Genomic DNA, 17,524 nt, shown 5'->3' with positions numbered 1-17,524 from the left:
TTGGTAATTGTGGAAAGAGTGGCACGGCATGACGCATCCGGAGTATGAACTCATATTTGGTTGTACGTCGTCTTCGTATCGATACTATATCGATACTATCTGAGGCGAAAACGTAGCAGTTCTCTTAGGGAATGAGTAGCCATCTCAATGGGATGACTGGAACGTATGACACAATTGACCCAACGAATGACAAAGAAAAAGGGCGCCTCTAAACAAATCTCGAACGCAGATGAACCATCTGTGAGGTAAGAAAACGGTACGATTAGGACTGTTGTTTTGGGTAATTGCATCACTGACTGTAGCGGGTTCCATGCTCAGACTAGGTGACCGATGGAGTGCACACATGTGAAATTCTCGCTCTCTCATCATCCCGTTTTTTTCCATTATCCCAGATACGTGCTCTAAACGAATTCGCCTCTTTGTTGCCATGTGGCTCTCAGTCGAAATGCGAGGAGACACAACGCCAGCACATCCTTGCCCAAGGCGAAACGAGGTGTAGTCAAGCGATGGTGATCAAGAAACTGAAGGATCCACAAGTCACCTTTCGTGCACACATCCGTTCGCCCTTGTGTCTACGCGTATTCTTTTGAAAAAAGTATGAATTCCTGGAGGAGAGTAGGTGTGACTGGCTTATCATGGCCTCAAACCGGTTGTCTGCTTGCTTCCGTCTTCGCCACTTTCTGTGTAAAATTGCAGAACGTGGGTTCACGCTATAATCCTATACACTGCATAGTAAGACGCTGCTGTGCACCCGTCGGGGTGTTTCGCTTTTGCCTGTCCAGCTGGCGACCAGTCGCAGAGCGTACGCGACTGTCGCAGGTCAATCAATTGCTTGGCTTATGCGATGAGGGGCGTATCATCGACAATGCATAACTTTAGCTGCACGTCCCTAGCGGGGAGTCCGTCGGAAGATTCCCTTTCAGCTGCGTTTGCGGGGGAAAGCGGACAGGTCTGTGGTCTCGTGGCTTTGGTCACCGGACCTCTCTATAGTACGATCGCAAATCCTTTCCAAAAACTATTGATCGACTACGGGTATCCGTCCGTCAAACGGAGTATCCATGCGTTTCTGGAGCGTCTTATGTAACACACATCCGCTGCGCTGTTGGAGCCGTAGGACCGCTCTCTGACACGGTAGAGACGACCAGGTTACTACAAATGAAAATTTGCATTTTATGTTGGGTGGAACATCCCACGGCCGTAGCATTCGCCGCAGATAAATGTGAGAGTCGTAGCTCTGTGGAGCAACTGTCAGCACGAGTGCACGCCCTGCTTCGCTCGCAGATGACACTCGTGATAGCTGTTTTCTTCCGACACGGGTATCATCTGCCTCTTCGCTTCCCCTACAAAGGGTTCTGTGTCTGAAAAAGCACCTCGCCGAGGCGTCCCGAACGGCCCGAGCGCCAGGACCATTGGTGTTGTATCGTTCTGGAATCAGTCGGTTGACGGGGCGAACGCGGGACACCCGCGTAGACAAGAGAGGACTTGAGCTGACACATTGGAATACCGGAGAACCACTTGCACAATGCGAGCCTCCATACCGAACAGGGCACCGGATTGAGTCCACCTCAAATGGGGCACGAATTACCTACGTTTGGACACCAACCGACGCATTTCATTCAGGTTCCACGCGTCTCCTCGTAGCTTTCGGAAGCGGGGCGCCTCCGAACAACCCCCCTAAAAAGCTCGGAGCCGCAGGCCACCCGGGCGGAACATCGTGGCGAGGTGCGCCGAGAGCGACAGCGGCCATGGGATTCGGTACGGGGTGCATTTGCGGGTACAAATGTGCAAACGGAACGGCACCTGGAATCACTCCGGCGGCTAAATGCGGGTCGTGGAGACTGCCAGGAGGCGGACCTCCTGGGACAACCCAACCCGGCGGGACACTTCCCCCGGCCGCCGACGGGAAGACAGGTCCAATTGCCCCGGGGACGAAAGCCTCTCGGCCTACCGCACTTCGGACATGAATTGACCCAGGCGCAACCAAAAACTCTTGGCCAGGATACAAAAGGTGTTGATGTGGGACGGGATACGCCCCAGCGGCCTGGAGAGCGCGCACACCTGCGACCTGAGGCTGGCGGGCGCCTCCATACCGAGCAGGAGGCGGCAGCCCACTGGCAGCATGCGCCAGAGTAGCCGGCCATGGCGCGGGGCCTCCTGCCCCCACGGCCTGGCCGGGAGGATGCACAATTGGATGTAAATACGCTTGCTCCGCCAGTTCGCCGGATGCGCCGCCATAGAACTCGAGGTCGGGGGGGGTCGGAGCCTCATCGTCCCCGCTGGAAATATCTGACAAAGCGGAACTGAGCACATCAGCAGATGCCCGAGACCGGCCCCTGCCGTCGCGCGTCCCCTCTGCTCGCCGTCGATGCCCGAAGAAAGACCGCGGCTGAGACGACGACCGGCGATCGGGGAACGGCGACGGGGAAGGACCCGTACGGGACTCCGCGTCCTGCTCTTCCTGGAAACAAGAGACCAACCAGAAAACACCAGAAACGCATGACGGTAGCGTTGTTTGCGATTGCACCCCGGCAAATAACGCTGAACTTATGCACCCGAAAGACAAAAGAGACAAGGAGGCACGCGACCGACACAAAACAGAACAAACTCCACAACAAAAGGCATCTCAGCTGCTGGCCTTCACGCGGCGGCCCAACTGGAGCTTGACAGCACAGATACAGTGCTGTCGGCGAGTAGGTGGAAACGATGTTCAGGGTCGCCACAACGTCACTGTTCCAGCTGAGAAACCGACGTCCTTCTGACGCCTGCCTTTTCTGCCTCCCATCTGACAAACGTGACGCGCTCCACCCGTCGAGCATCTCACGAACTACCTTCTCTCAACTGGATTTCGTTCCTGGCGTGGCTAGATCCAGTTGTCTGAGTGTTTTGAAGCCTCCATGAAGCCCCAAGGCCGAGCGGCACGTGGGGAAACGTTCCCCTCTTTGTACTCGGCTAGCTTTGGCGCTCTTTTGGCAACGCAAGTGATTTCGTGGACAGGTTCACGGTGCATGCACTGTGCGAAACAAACACTTACATCTGCCGCCGCCCCAGCGCAAGACGCTTCGGCTCCAGGCCCAGAGGCTACCGGGGCTTTCGGGCTCTTTTGAACAGCCGCGATCGCCTGCTGTTGGATTTGCATCGCTCGAAAGCACTGGAGCTGCGAATGCCGCAAGGCCAAGAGATCCTTGACCTGGATCGGGACGCGTTCCGACTCTGGAACTTCAGGCAGTTCCAATCCAGCCAACGCAACCATCGTGTAGTCCACGAGATCCGCATCCACAACTGCGGACACAGGACACGCTTTCCTGGAAGAGAAGTGAAGACCCAAGCCAGCGTGGCCGACCACACCTTCTTCGGCCTTTGTTCTGTCGTCCAGCGAGCCGTGCCGAGCAGCCCGCAGAACAGCAGGTAAATGAAAATACATGCCGGCGCGTACACTGCATGGCTCAGCGTTTTGGCCGGCAGAGGCGCCTTTCCCTATCTGGTAACACGGAAATGTAACTGTGTTTCAGAGAAATCACGACTCCACGTCGACAGGCTAACATCCTGCAACTCGGCTTACAGTTTCGCATGTCGTTCTTCGGCAACAGTGCAATCAAGTCACAGAGAGCTTGCGGCGGTTCGACTGGACCCGCCTCCGCGTCCTCCTTCTCTGGCAGTGCCGCTGCTGCGGTCTCTGCAAATTTTCGTTTCGCGGTCTCGGCCAAGAGTTTACTGGCGTACCCCGCCCCGGTGCCTGCTGTGGGGCTTCCGCCTCCAGCCGAAGCCGCGCCATCTCCCATTCGCGTCTCCGTTTCCACCTTCCCGTGAGGATCCTGCGCTGGAAGGACACCCGAGGCAGTCAGGGCCTTTGCGTCCGGATCCTCACTCTCTCCTTTCCGCGGTTTCCCGTGTCTGGCGCCTCTGCGCCGTCCGCCTCCCCGCCGCTCTGCCTCTCTTTGAGTTTCGGCTTCGTCTCCGTCGTCCACGCCGTCTCGCTCCATGTCGGCCTCGCCAAAAACCGCTGCAAGCGCTTCCTCTGCTGTAGGCTCTGCCTCTTCGGCATCCGCAAAGAAAGATCGCAAAAGCGACGACCGCGGCGCTAGGTGCCCCAGCATGTGGTAGCAGTCCGCAATCTCGTTCAAACCATCTGACCGGAAAAAAGATACAGCCCGAGCAAACAATCAAGAGACCCACATTCACTAAGCCTCGGCGAAAGACCGCCACGCATCCAGAAATCCCTCGACACTTGATGTGCACCAATCACAGATACACAAGAGCACCTGCAGATACCAGCTGGAAACGCGGCGTCGGCCACCTCAGAGGCGCAGCGACTCGCCAACGCACTGCAAACATAAAGACACTAACACAAACGCTGTAATATATATATATATATATATATATATATATGGAAGAAACGTACATCAGACGCCACATTACCACTGTCCGTACCACTTGACTCCCGGATTTGACCGCGTATCAGGAGCGTAAAACGCATCATGACACTCTGTAAAAACGACGTCAGTCAATGCATCTCTGTGGAGACGGGGCATCCACGGTCGCAACGGACTGACGGTGTCTCTTTCTCTCTTGGCAACAGCTGCCGTCTCTGCATTTACCTCCGCCCATGAACTGGCGTTTCCGGACAGCAACTTTCGCTCGCGCCACATCGTCCTTTTCGACCGTCGTCGCGTCGGCGCCTTTCTCTTTGCCGCCGCCCTCAGCATGCGCGACTGAGTTTCTGTTGCAGAGGACAGCCATCTCTGCTCGATGGCGACTTGCAGCCTCCCCGGAAGGCAGCCCCGCCCCAGAGGCACCAAGAGGCGCGCCGTCGAGCTCCACCGAAGACTGCAGCAGGCTCGCGTCATCCAGGGACAGCTGCGCCCGCTGCTGGGCGCGTAAATGGATCACCCCCTGGAGTGTTGACCTGAAGGGAGAGAGACGGAAGACGAGGGAAGCAGGCGTAGGCTTCTCTCGTCTTAATCCGGTTGACGCGGATCCACGACACAGAGAATTCCATTCAGAGTAAAAAAAAAGCGGGGGGAGGGAACACGCACGCAGAACAAACGAGGACTAAAAGAGCTGACGGAGGACGAGACGAAGGAATGTGACGGGCAGAAACGTAGAAGGTCGGAAAGAGGAGAGGCCACAAAGACCGCCGGGGGGACGGGGCGACACCAAACGACAGCGAGGGAAAAACGCGCACACAGAAGCTCTCTTTGTGACTTGGGTCATCCGGATACAAGAGTTACAAGAGCCCCCTTCGCACAGAGATCAGCTATTTCCGTGTCACAGACCCTTCCAAACACAAGAGGAGTGAGGACCTACATGTCGCCATAGCGCAGCTCGAGACGAATCCATTTGCGCCACAGCAAGGCACTTCCAGTCCCTTTCTCTCTTTGCAGAGTACAGACGGAAATCCGGAACAGTTCTCGGGCAGCTGCGTCCGGACAAGACACACCACCGAGCAAAACGGAGAAGATTCACGGACGGCACGGTTTTTTTTCGCGTGTCGCGGGCGCACACACACAGACACTTGGCAGAGGTGCTCGCGCCACGGCATGCTGGCGTCTCGATCGATTGACGCATATCTGAGTGAATGCAGTGGATATCTTCTCCACTCCTTTAGCGCAAGGCGCCGCTTCTGAAGAACCCAATACATGCTGGATTGGCTCCAACTCCACGGAATACGTCGGCACTTTCCGCCCTAAGTCCGGAGAGCATCTACACATCGATACAGATGCTCGAAGCGCGCGTACATACACGTGCTTTGAGAATCCTGAAGAGATCTTTTTCCACTGAAACGATCTCTATTTGGCCGGCTCCGTATCTTAAGACCAGAGAGACACACGTCCGCGGAGGGAATGCGAACCTTAGGTTCATCTTTGCCTCTGTCGATCCGGCGAGCGTGGCGGCGGGCTGCGGTCTGCGCTGCCATGCGTTTGCCTCACCATCTAAACGGCCGATGCCGACCAGGAAGTCGACATAGGCGACCAGAAAGTGGACATGAAGCCGGTACCGGAGATACGCGATTCGTAGAGCGCGCAAGGCATTTGTTTCTGAGCGGTAGATGCGCCACTCCGCCTGGGCATAGGCCAGGAAAACTTCCCACGGGCATCCCTGCGGGACCTTGGCCATCTCGTAGAAGCTCGCCCGCCACACCGTCTCGCCCTGCGGGAAAGAGTCGGACGCGGACACACACCAGACAAACAAGCGGGGCGAAGGTATGACGGGTGGGCTATGGAGACGACGCGGAAACAGAATCCAAACGGAACGAAAAAACGCTCACTGAAAAAGCAATGCACTTAAGAAGCTGCGTCTGAGTGACGGAGCGTCTCGATACGGCCGAGTCAGCATGCGCCAGGCCTCGAGGGAACCGTTATAAGAAGGCCGCACGCGTTAGGAACACAAATGCATATAGGCGTGGGTATGCTGATAGGAAACGAAATGAAGACGGTGGCTCTGAGAACGACAGTTCTGGAGCCGCATTCAACACAGGGCACCGCTTGCGTCGCTTCGCGCGCTCGCGAGAGGGCCCGTCCCCCGAGAGTTCACCCGGGCAAGTTTTGTCTCAAGAAAAAGGAGACAGCCAGGAAGAGGACGCCTGAGGCACGCCAAGACCCGCCGTTTACGAATATGCGTAGAGGCAAAACCGGAAACATGCACACAGTATCTTTGCACAGAAATCGGGGGTTCCGCGCCTTTTCCCAGAGCCGCCACACTGCCGGGGGACGTCTCGGCCAGCTGAAGAACTAGGGAAAGCAAGCTGACAAAGCTCCCACCGCCCACACCTCTCTGTCTCTCGACGTCGCCTCGAGTGCGAATCTACGGTGTACATGGAGAGGCACGCCGAGAGATCGAACAGATCGTGAATGGCCATTTCAGGTCGCCTTTCATCCTGGGAGTCTCAGGCGACTCACTCCAGAAGGCACACAGACCAGGCTGGCGTCTACGACTAGCCACACTCGCCCTCGTGGACACAATAAACATTCTCCCCCATGTACAAATCTTCATCTTGGATCTATAGGCACAAACAACTGCATATATATATATATATATATATATATATATATAGATGCATTACATATGAGCGTGGATGCACGGATGTACATGAGCAACCGTTTAGATAATGTTCGGCGCATGTGCGTATGTTCCCGGGAGCAGCGTCGGCTTTACGGTGGACAGTTGACTTCGTACGCTCGGGGCCGCGCGATGTGAAACGCGCAAAATCTCCCGAGACTGTAAAGATGAAACATCCGACACTCTAAACGGCAGAGACGAGCTTTCTGCGCTTCCACACAGCTGCTGGACCGTTTCACGCACAGTGTGCGGGTCTTCTACTGAAGAATACGGCACGAGTTGCGACACGAAGGCAGGCGAGAAAAGGCCTGTCTCGCTGGAGAAAACAGTCTTTCTGCGTTGTACCCGCCCGGCTCCCCGCTCGAAGACGCGGTCATTTTGTGCGTGCGCACCGATCTACCGCGACTGGACCCTGGGCTCGCCCACGACACGCATTTGCTCGCCATGGAAAAAGAAAGCAACAAGGAAAACAGACCGCGCTATTTTGTTCACGCATGCCTCCTCTCTTCTGGATCCCCTTCCCTCCTCATTCTCTCTGCCTCCCTCTCACTGCAACCGTTTCCTCCCCGTCTACCCCCCTCCTTGTCTCAGCCGCAGTGAGGTGGACAGAAAGAGACGTCCGCACGTTTCCTTCAAAACCGCGCGCGACTTCCACAGGAAGACACGGGCGTTGGCCGCGCTTGCCTTCCCCCTCCGTGCCTCTCTGTTTCTCTCCTCCTGGCTACACCCCCCCAGTTACCGACAGGATCACCGGCGCATCCCGTCGGGCGCCTATCTGGTTCTTTTAATAGCGGGAATGCACGCACCTTCGCGAAGGCTTCACCGCGTTGCCCCTCGCGCTCAGAAAGTGAAACCGAACGCCCGAGCGGGTATAGTTGAGGCGCTTTGTCGGCTTCGAAAAACTACGGTGGGTTCCTAGTACCCCGAAACAGAAAGAACACGAAGGCCCTCCCTGATTTCCCGTTCCCTTCCGATCTTTGCACTCGCCCTGTATCTATCTATCTGTATATATATATATATATACATATGTCCACATGCAGGTAGACCTGCGTATATATATATATATATATGTATAGGCAAATATCGATACAATACATACAGATGGTTGTGGTGCACAGGGAGCTGAGCGGTGCACGGGCTGGGGAGGCGTGAAAGGTTTATACAAGAAACGAACAGAGACACGTGCGACGGGCGCCTTTGCGAAGCGCGAAGAGTGGTTCCTTCCTGGGTATCACGCACAGCACATGCATGCGACTTGGTCACGAGTCAACCGGCTGTTACGTGCAGCGTGCCTGAGACGCTCCTGTCCATCAGAGCGTCGAAGAGAGATAGCAGAGAGAGAGAAGCATCTACAGGAACCGGTAATCAAACGACAGAGATAGGTGCCTGGTCTGGGGGAAGCATTCCCCTGTCCAGAATCTCCCCCTGTCGCCCACGATCGCTCGTCTGTGCCGCGTGGAGACACTACGTGCAAAGGCGGCGCTCCCCCGCTATTTGCCAAAAGTGTGGACGGCGAGCCAAAAGCTGTGCGCCCTCGCGTCTCTGAGTTTTTTCTCTCGGGGCCCGTCCACAGTTCTGAAGGCGGAGCGTTCGTCCCAGCAGAGACCCTTGCAAGGCGTGCGACTGTGAGCGGTTTGTCTCTTCCGGGTGCATGGGCGCCTGGAAACGAAGCGATCGCCCGAGGACACACGAGACAGAAGACCGCTGTCGGTTGGCTTTCGCTCGCACACCAAACACCCCCGCAAGGCGATGGACAGAACGCAGAGACACGCAAAACGGAGACTGCCAAAGGGACAAGTCTGGTGAGATGTGCTCTCCGAGACCGACTCGTCTTTCTTTGCCGACGCCCCTTTTTTGAGCACAAGCAGTCACTCACATGCGTCCTCCGAATAAAGTCCAAGTAACGAATCAGCATGACAGCCGATGCGAGGCCTGCGGGGCTGTCTCCGGGCCCGTTCCGGCCTCCGTCTTGAACTGTCTCGGCGAGAGGAGACAGCGGAGAAGGCGCCGACTGCAGCTGCGCCTGCACGGCCAAGGCGGAGCGGTACACCGCGTCCGCAGCGTTCACCAACCGCCGGCTCTCGAGGAAATCCGCCAAAACCAGCTGGAGAAGTTCTGAAAAACACAAAAGAGACTGCTGATACTCGCACATATGCACCCACTTACACGCTTATATATATATATATATATGTAGATAGATAGATAGAGACATCTGTTTACACGACCTACGCACGCTTATGCGTGCTTGGATTCCGCCGCCCTGCAACAGTTCTTCAAAGTTCGTGACGAATGTAGAGACCAGCGCTTTTGTGCGGGCACGTGGGATGAGGACGTCGCCTCTCTCGGTGTTGTCAGATCCGTGCACAGCTCCCCGCGTGTGCGTAGCGAGGGACACGGAGCCCGGCGCGTAGAGATGCGTGCGCGTACGCAAACGAAAGCCTCGTTTCTCGTCTCCAGCACAGGAGGGGAAACTCCGGCCGATAGCCCAGAGAGGGTCGCGTGTCCTCGGCCTCTCCTCTCTCTCTTCGGAGACAAAGTGCCATCACAGGAAACCTGCGAGTCCGCAGAACATGCGACGACGGTCCTCGCTGCTTACTCCGCAGGGTTGTGCGACAAGAGACCGGACAGAAGAGAAGCACTCGCTCCTCGCGAGACACTGACAAAGAGACGATGCACTGACACGAGGAACGAACAGCCTACCGTCATCTGGAAGGAACTGCTCGATGGCTCGGCGCAAAACCGCCACCGCTGCGCACCACAAGACACGCACAAGAACCCAAATCCATTCAAACCCGCATGCCTACCAACATGCGCGTTAACAAAAACCAACAAAGGTACACACCTCCACATCCGATATACACATATGTACGTACAAACATACCCGTGGATGTGCATATACGTAAGTCTACATATATGTATAAATATATATATATATACGTATATCTGCAGGAGCTTCTCGCTCAGCTCCTGTGAGATGCGGGGGTCCATCGCGACCCGACGTGAAAGTTGAAAAGCACGTCAATGTGACAAGACGAAAGGTGACAGCTAGAAGGGACGTTTCCACAGAAGCGCTTCACGGTCCATGCGTCTCCTGTCAGACCAAGGTGAGAAGCCTTCACGAACAGGACTGCGATATCTATGTCCCAAATACTTCCGCCTCTTGCTTTCCTCCGTAGCTCTCTTCTTCTCCTTCATCTTCCCTAGCGTTCGTCGCTCCGTCTCCCTCGTTTGGTGTTCGCTTCTTTGGCAGCCTCTGTTTCCTTTCTGTTTTCTGTTCTCTGCTCGCTTTCCGTGTGTTCTGAAGACACCGTCCGCGCCGCACCTTTGTGGGGGTGATTGTGGGCGAGGAGGAGCTGAAAGAATTCCGCCCAGAAATCCGCAACGAAGGCGCAGCTCAGCAGACACCCTTGGAAAAGGTGTGTGAGGCGTCGCAGCAAAGGACTTGCTTGAAGACGCAGGGGATTTCGCTTCTCGTAGCGGAGGAGAGCGCGCCAGGCTTCCAGCTGGACCTGTACCTGCAAAAGAAGAGCCGAGACAGCAAACAAAAAGGCGACTCGAACCGCCCATCTCGGCCGATGACAAGCACTGGCAGGTCGCAAACGGATGTCTGTAGACGGATACGTGCATGCATACATGTACGCATATAGACAGATAGTGTCGGCGCCGTGCGTCATCCTTAGGGGCCCGGGAAAAGACCGTGAGTGGAAACTGCGAAAGGGTGGCATAAAGGCAGTGCCAGACGCATGCAAAGGACGCAGAGACTTCTCTCGTGTGAAAAGGCGCGGAAGCGAAACACGAGCGGAGATGGAGAGCGCGACGAGGCATTCGCCGTGGTCTGCCCGTGCAAGGGGGAGAGCCCCGAGACCGCAGCACCAGACAGCAGCTGGCAAAGCAGAGGAAAAGGAGCGCCGCAACAGAGGCCTCGCCCCGAGACAAGAAACGCCCCTCTTCTGCGGTGTACCTGCTCAGTCTTCACAGCCTCGTGGAGCGGCACCGCCAGCATGGCGGGGTCGATGTGCCTCGTCAGACGCACAATCTCCTGCAGCAGCCAAGACACACGAGACAAGCAGCTCATTTACGATGAAATTAACTCATATATATATATATATGCGTAAATGCATGCGTAAATATATATATATATACATATATACATATACATATTTATATATATATATATATATATGCATAAATATGTATGTATACAGAGATGTATATATAACTCGGGCTCCAACAATACTCAAGTCACTGCATGCGTCCGCTGTGTTCCCTTTTCTCTGAACGCGCGTGCTCTTCGCTCCAAGTTTCTACGTCCCAAAGCCCTCTGCGTGCGCCAGCAAAGATATAAATGAACCTCAGCTGATCCATCATGTGATCTACTAAATATGTACAGAAGTGTATAAGAATATCAGTGTGTGTATATGCATATGATGTATGAGTGCATGTACAGGTTCAATGCATGTCTAGTCGTGTGTGTCCAAGTATGGACCAAGTATGGATCAGGTGCTGAGCTGTGGATTGGTCGGTGTCCTCCGTTTCGACATTTCCTTTCCTGTGGCTACCTGGTAGGCGTGTTTCGATGCATCGTAGTGCGCCTCCATCTCGCCAGTTAACTTCGCGGCCAGCTGTGTGTTGTTGGCGCCGACAGCGGTTTCGAAGGCGCAGTAGGCGGCCCAGACGCCGTCCAGGCCGTCGATCGCGGTGGAGAGACACTGCAGAGCCGTGGGACGATCAGCATGGGGAGACAAACGATAGCGGTAAATCGAAAAAGCGACGAAAAGAACCACACAAAGAAGAGAAGGAAGCTGTGGAAAGGAACGTGATCGGGGGCAAAGCAACCGGGTGAAACGAGAGGCCATTCGCGACATCCGAAAGAAGCAGAGAGAAAAGCAGACACCAGCGAGACACACAGAGCTACGCCCTCGCGTCCTGACATTCACCACATTCGACAAAAAGGTCGCGGAAACACAGGCGAGAGAAAAGTTCTGCACGCAGACACGCACTCTCTTCCCCCCAGCCGAGACCCCCTTTATCGAGGCACAGGCGAGACGCGAACGGACTGTCTGTAGAAGAAAGGACTCTCGAGGCACGCGGCAGACGGTCTGCCGATGCCGGGCACGGGCTGGAGGGCGAAGCCGCGGGCTCTCGAGCCGCCGTGGACACCAGCGTCGACCTTGTCTGTGTCGAGAGGAAACACTTTGCATCCGTTTCGGTGAAAACCTGCCTCACCTGTTGGAACGCGGTTCGCAGCACATTTACGTCGGAAAGCTTCTCTGAGAGCGGACCCACAGTCGCACTCATGGGTCGACAGAAGCTGCGCTGTTCGGCCTCCGAGGCGAGGAGCGGCGTCGGGGAAAGGCCCGCAGCCGTGCTTCCCTGAAACACGTTGCAGAGGTGACGAAAAACGATAGGGAAACGCGCTCGACGCACGGGTATTGCTGCGACAAACTTGCGAGACGTGAGGAGCAAAGAGGGTAGGCATGACGGCTGCCACAACCCAACAATCAAAACATATGCGTTGCCTGTTCACGTACGAAAATGCGCAGCATATAGATTGCAGACATCTGCAATACCAAAATTTGCATACACATACATAGGGAGGGAAAAACAGGGATTCGCACACATATTCACACATGTATAAACGTGTGCCTATACGCGTGTCTATCGACATGCCCATGCATGAGCATTCGCACATATGCATGTCTGATTAGATGCAGAGCGCTACGTGAATTTTTGTGCAGTCTTCTGTGTCCTCGGCAGGCGCGCTTCGTCGCTAGCCAGAACCGGGAAAACGTACCGGGATGTTAGGCGCGGAAAGCAGGCCTTGTGTGTTTCCCTTCAGCAGCAAAAGGGTGTTGTGAACGCGAATGTACAGCGCTAGCAGCTCCATCCAGAGAGGCGCAGAGCGATGGCAAAACCCGACCTGAACGGCAAGGAGCAAAGAAGCAGAAAGGCAGTTGTGAGGAACGGGAAAACGCGAGAGAAAGCGAGAACGCACAAGTGAAGAAGATAAAATAAGGAGGAAGCGATGCAAGTGGGAGACCTCACCGACCTGGAGAGAGCGAGACGCAGGGATGAGACTCCCCGGAGATGGAATCCAAGCATCTCAATCGACACTACAAGCATACCTCTCTCTCTCTCTCTCTATATATATATATATACATACAAATATATATATATATATATACAAATATATATATATATATATACAAATATATATATATATATATGGAGTATGCGGATGTGGCCTTCGAGACATGCACCCACAAAGAGACAGGAGTAAAACGAGACTCATACCCGTCAGAGACTCCACACGCACGTTCATGCATGGATATATACCTATATGCACATACGCATATTAAGGATACGCGCAAATACATATAAACACATGCACACACATATAGGCATATATATATATATATATAGTTGTATATGTATATATGTCTATATCGTTCTCTCAAGATATGCCAAGACCCATGCAGAGCCATCGCTGCATGCAGGCGTCACGTCTAAGACCTGAGGCCTCCCGGGCGTTGGCTTCGAGTCCCAGAAGCCCAGCTCGTCGAAAATACTCCCCAGAATGTTATGCTTCCACGAAAAGTTCTTGTAACGTTTCTCTGAGGTTGTCGGACACAAAAGGCAAACCCTCTCAGCGACACACACCGGCGAACGGGCCGCCTCACCTTGTCGGCAGCCCTGCGGAGATTCTGAACGAAGTCCTGAAGACTTCCCACTCGATAGAGGAAGCGAAGGTACGAGAGCCAGAGATCTGCAAGACCCCACAGGAGAGATAACCCGCAGGCAATTCAAACAGCCGCAAAGGGACAGAGAAAGGGAGAGAGAAAGAACCAGAGCGGTCCATGGCTCCCAGGGACACTGTGAGCGAGTTGAGAGAGGCACGAAAAGAATGGAACTAGCAAGGAACGACGCGAAGCACGGATAAGAAGGTGAAGGGGAACAAGAAGAAAGGGAACAAGAAGGAGAACAAGACGAACGAGACGGAAGAAGATAGTGGGGACTCCGGTGGAAGGGAGAACAGCCCGGCGTGGCACAGAGCCGACGACCCCGGTCTTGGAGAATGAAAGTGAAAGGGGAAAGGCTCCAAAGAGGGGCTCACCAACGCATGCACGTCCTACGACCGGGAACCCCTGCACCAAAGTGTCCATCTGGGCCCCGTTACGCAGGGCCGGGACTGCTGACCACGCGAAACGGGATGTGGAATCGTACCTAAGTGGGGACAGGCATAAATGCAGCGTCTGTACACTGCAGAGGCCGCCTGAAGTTTCCCCGTTCGGTAGCAAAACTCCGCGTAGCGCCTCCAGTAATTCACACTCGTCGGGAAGCTCGCCAAGACGCGCTCGTACAGTTCGCTGCTCTCGTTCATCTGAGACAGGAAGAAAAATAAGAGAGCATGACTGAGAAGAAGGCAGGCGAAAAACACAAGGTTGGCGAGATTGCGAGTGCATTTGACGGGCTCGCAGGTCGAGCCGACAACGAAGAGCACAAAGAGACCGGCAAAAGGCGGGATGGCATCATGGCACGACGACAGAAAAGGACGAAACGCAAAGACGAAATCACACACACATCTTACCTTCCAAAACACCCGCGTTACCACCGTCACGTCGAAAATTGTCACGCCATCTCGATTTTCATTAAATGCAGAGAAAACTACCCACGCGTCGATGTCGGACTTCAGATATACATGAACACAGTCAATGTGTCTTTGTACACATTTGTGAACAGCGCGTCTCTTTGTATCGCTGCGTGTTGTGCCTTCTTCTGTCTGTACCTCGAGAAGCGCATCCCATGCTGCTGCGTCGAACGGGTTGAGTTGGAGTCGCGCCTCCAGTGCCATGGCGGCAACTTGGTCTCCGTCTTGGTCGATTTCAGTCGCTTGTTCTTGCACCTTTTCTGTCTCTGTTGCCGCCGCGTCTTCCATGGTCACGTCGCCTGCGGGAGCAACTCGCTGTTTTTTCCGATCCGCTCCCGGGCCGGAGTTCTCGCCTCTCTCATTCTCGCCCTTTTTCCCAGGAGTGCCGGGTGGAGAGGAGAAGACGCCATCGAGGGAAATGAAGAAGAGTTGGAGGACGCTTGCTCGCTCCGCCGGTGTCTCTTTCTTCTTCTCTGTTCGCGGCTCCGGCCCTGAGCCAGGCGCCGCTAGGACGCCGCCCCGGAGGCTCTTGACATTCTCCGAGGAAGTTTGAAGACTCTGGGGGACACTCTCGCCAGAGCGAGAAGGAAGACTCCCTGACGGGGTCTCCGCAGCAGCCCACATTCTCTTCTCTCCGGGATGTGTGAGGTTTTTGAGATGTATTTTTGTTGCGCGACAGATGAGGAGGGAAGAGGACACGGTCTTCTTCGCTTGATGCTCTCTCCTCGTCTCTTCTGGAGAAGAGTCAAGAGCTTCCTGAATACTCCCCCTGTCGTGCAAGTTGCTTCCGCTTCATCCTTTCGTCGCCCTCCTCCTCTGTCTCCCTAGTTTTCCTCACTTCACTGTTTTCTCCGACGCGTCTCCTTGTCCTTTCCGCGAATTCGTCGTCGCCTCTCGTCCCCTGCTTCTTCCTCTTCTGCCTCCGCTCCGGCGCGCGTTCCTCGCTTAGGCTTCTGTTGTTTCGTCTTAGTCTCTGTCGTCAGCTTCAGGGTCCTGGTGTCGCGACACCCGCGCCGAGGACAGGTCCAAAGAGAACGCCGTGAGAGCGACGTCGACGGGCGTCCGGAGCTGAGACGCGAAACAAGAAAGGAGACGCCTCGGGGGCGCGGAAGACACGGCAGAAAGGCCAGTGGAAGAGTGAGGACCCGGGTGGGTGGTGAGAGGTGTGCAAGGGAGTGGAAAGGAGGGAAACCGAAGCAGGAGGCGGAGGCAGACGGGGCACGAAGTTAGGAGACAGGCGTGGAGACAGCACGCGGGCCGTATCCGCAGACAGTCGAAAAGCAAGACGAAAGAGAAGAGAAGGCAGAAGTTTAAACCACGTCGGAAGTTCCACCAAGACTCTGGAAAGGCATACGAAGTTCCAGCGAAGAAGAGACGAAACAAACAGAGGCACAGCGAGCGCGGAAGACAGGAAGAGGCAGACAGAGCGGGAAAAGAGGTTTCCTCGCCAGTGGAAAAAAACTGTTTTTGTGTAAAGAAGGGAAGAGCTTTCCTCAGCAGTGGAGGGAAGCGACAACGCAGGAAACAACCAAGCACGTGGAAAAAAGAACCGAAGAACCGCCTTCTTCGCGCCTCTTCTTTCGGCAAGAAACCGAGGAGAGGAGAGCAACCCGCGAGCGGGAGAGAAAGTTGCAGGGCGGAAAGAGGTGACACGGCTGGGAGGAAACACAAGCATGCGCCTCGTCGCGTTCCCTGTAGAAGGAACACAGTCGTTTGAGCTGCTGACGATCTGCAGAGAGTGAACTGTACGGCCGAGAAAGAAAGCAGAGAAAAGGCGGGTGCTGTGTCACTTTCGCGCTCTCTTCAGGGGAACAGCACGGGGGCGGGACCACCGCGAAGCTGGCGCTGAGACACACAGAAATATCCCTGTTTCGAGGCATGAAAACGCGAAATTTCACCGCCGTATCGCGTGTTCTCGCGCGTAAAGTTCCGCTAGCGGCGAAAAGGGAATCCTCATGTCCCGGAAAACGGGCATGCAAGACGACGGGGTGGGATAGGCGAGGACGACCCTCGCGGCTGAGAAAAGCTACACGCGCGGCGAGAAAGCGAGGAACGCGATTGTGGCCGAGGGGGGCGGAACAGAGAGACAGTCGGCGGCCAGAAGCGGCAGGATATTTTCTGAGAAAACGCGACCGACCGAAAATTCGGACAGAGTCGAACTGAACCCGTCAAAAACCCGAAGAGGGAGGGGGTGTATGTACACCTGAATGGAACACTCTCTGCCACGGCGAGACCCTCGCGGGGGGTCGGATCGAAAAGAGAGGACAAGTTCCACGTGAGGCAGAAAGGACTGCGCAGAAGCGAGGAAAGGGGAGGGTAACAGGCACACATGCAAGTGAGAAGGATGAGCAGGCAATGAGAACATGCGAGAGAAACAAAGCGACAACAACGGGATTAGGTTGGGCCCCCTGAAGTGTACGTGAAGACTGTGTGCGCAAGGAGAAGAGAGGCGGGTGAGAGCTCGAGAGCTCGACTGGTGTTCTTTTCTTCCAGATGGGGGGGTGAACGGCGAGCTGTACGAGCTCGCCGGAGTAGAGCGAATCACGCTGTGTCCTCTGCAGTTCGCACATTGTGTTTAAACCAGGAAATCGCGAAGTGTCTGTGCCTTGATGGACGCGCAAGAGATGAACGATGGAAAGAATGCATAGACGCATTTTTCCAGCGAAAACCTCGTGGCTCTTCCGCTTTTTCCCGCCTTCTTGCTTTTTTCTGCACGGCACCCGAAAACAGGGGACTTCTGCGCGCTCCCGTTCAAGCCTGTCTGCTGTGTTGCTTGCTGCCGTCTCCGTGACCCTGTCTTCTCGTTCTCCGTTAATTTTC

The 17,524-nt window shown here is 55.1% G+C and overlaps 2 protein-coding genes across 2 annotated transcripts; both read right to left on the bottom strand.

The window, feature by feature from the left end:
- Positions 1-1,612: 1,612 nt before the first annotated feature.
- NCLIV_030690 (conserved hypothetical protein) lies at positions 1,613-6,114 on the bottom strand (the record flags this gene model as incomplete). Its single annotated transcript, XM_003883265.1, has 6 exons — positions 1,613-2,458; positions 3,032-3,279; positions 3,560-4,126; positions 4,596-4,903; positions 5,305-5,416; positions 5,928-6,114. 6 exons carry the CDS (start codon positions 6,112-6,114, stop codon positions 1,613-1,615), a joined length of 2,268 nt encoding a protein of 755 aa, XP_003883314.1.
- A 2,173-nt stretch (positions 6,115-8,287) lies between these two features.
- NCLIV_030680 (hypothetical protein) lies at positions 8,288-15,328 on the bottom strand (the record flags this gene model as incomplete). Its single annotated transcript, XM_003883264.1, has 10 exons — positions 8,288-9,171; positions 9,757-9,804; positions 10,379-10,571; positions 11,018-11,095; positions 11,616-11,765; positions 12,283-12,429; positions 12,851-12,976; positions 13,737-13,822; positions 14,281-14,437; positions 14,843-15,328. The coding sequence occupies 10 exons, from the start codon at positions 15,326-15,328 to the stop codon at positions 8,288-8,290; spliced, it is 2,355 nt and encodes a 784-aa protein (XP_003883313.1).
- Between the last annotated feature and the right edge of the window lie 2,196 nt (positions 15,329-17,524).

Source organism: Neospora caninum, chromosome VIII (genome assembly GCF_000208865.1).
Source record: "Neospora caninum Liverpool complete genome, chromosome VIII".
Classification (NCBI taxonomy): domain Eukaryota; phylum Apicomplexa; class Conoidasida; order Eucoccidiorida; family Sarcocystidae; genus Neospora; species Neospora caninum.
The sequence above is the reverse complement of the archived record's forward strand: the minus strand, read 5'-3'. Positions and strand labels throughout refer to the sequence as shown.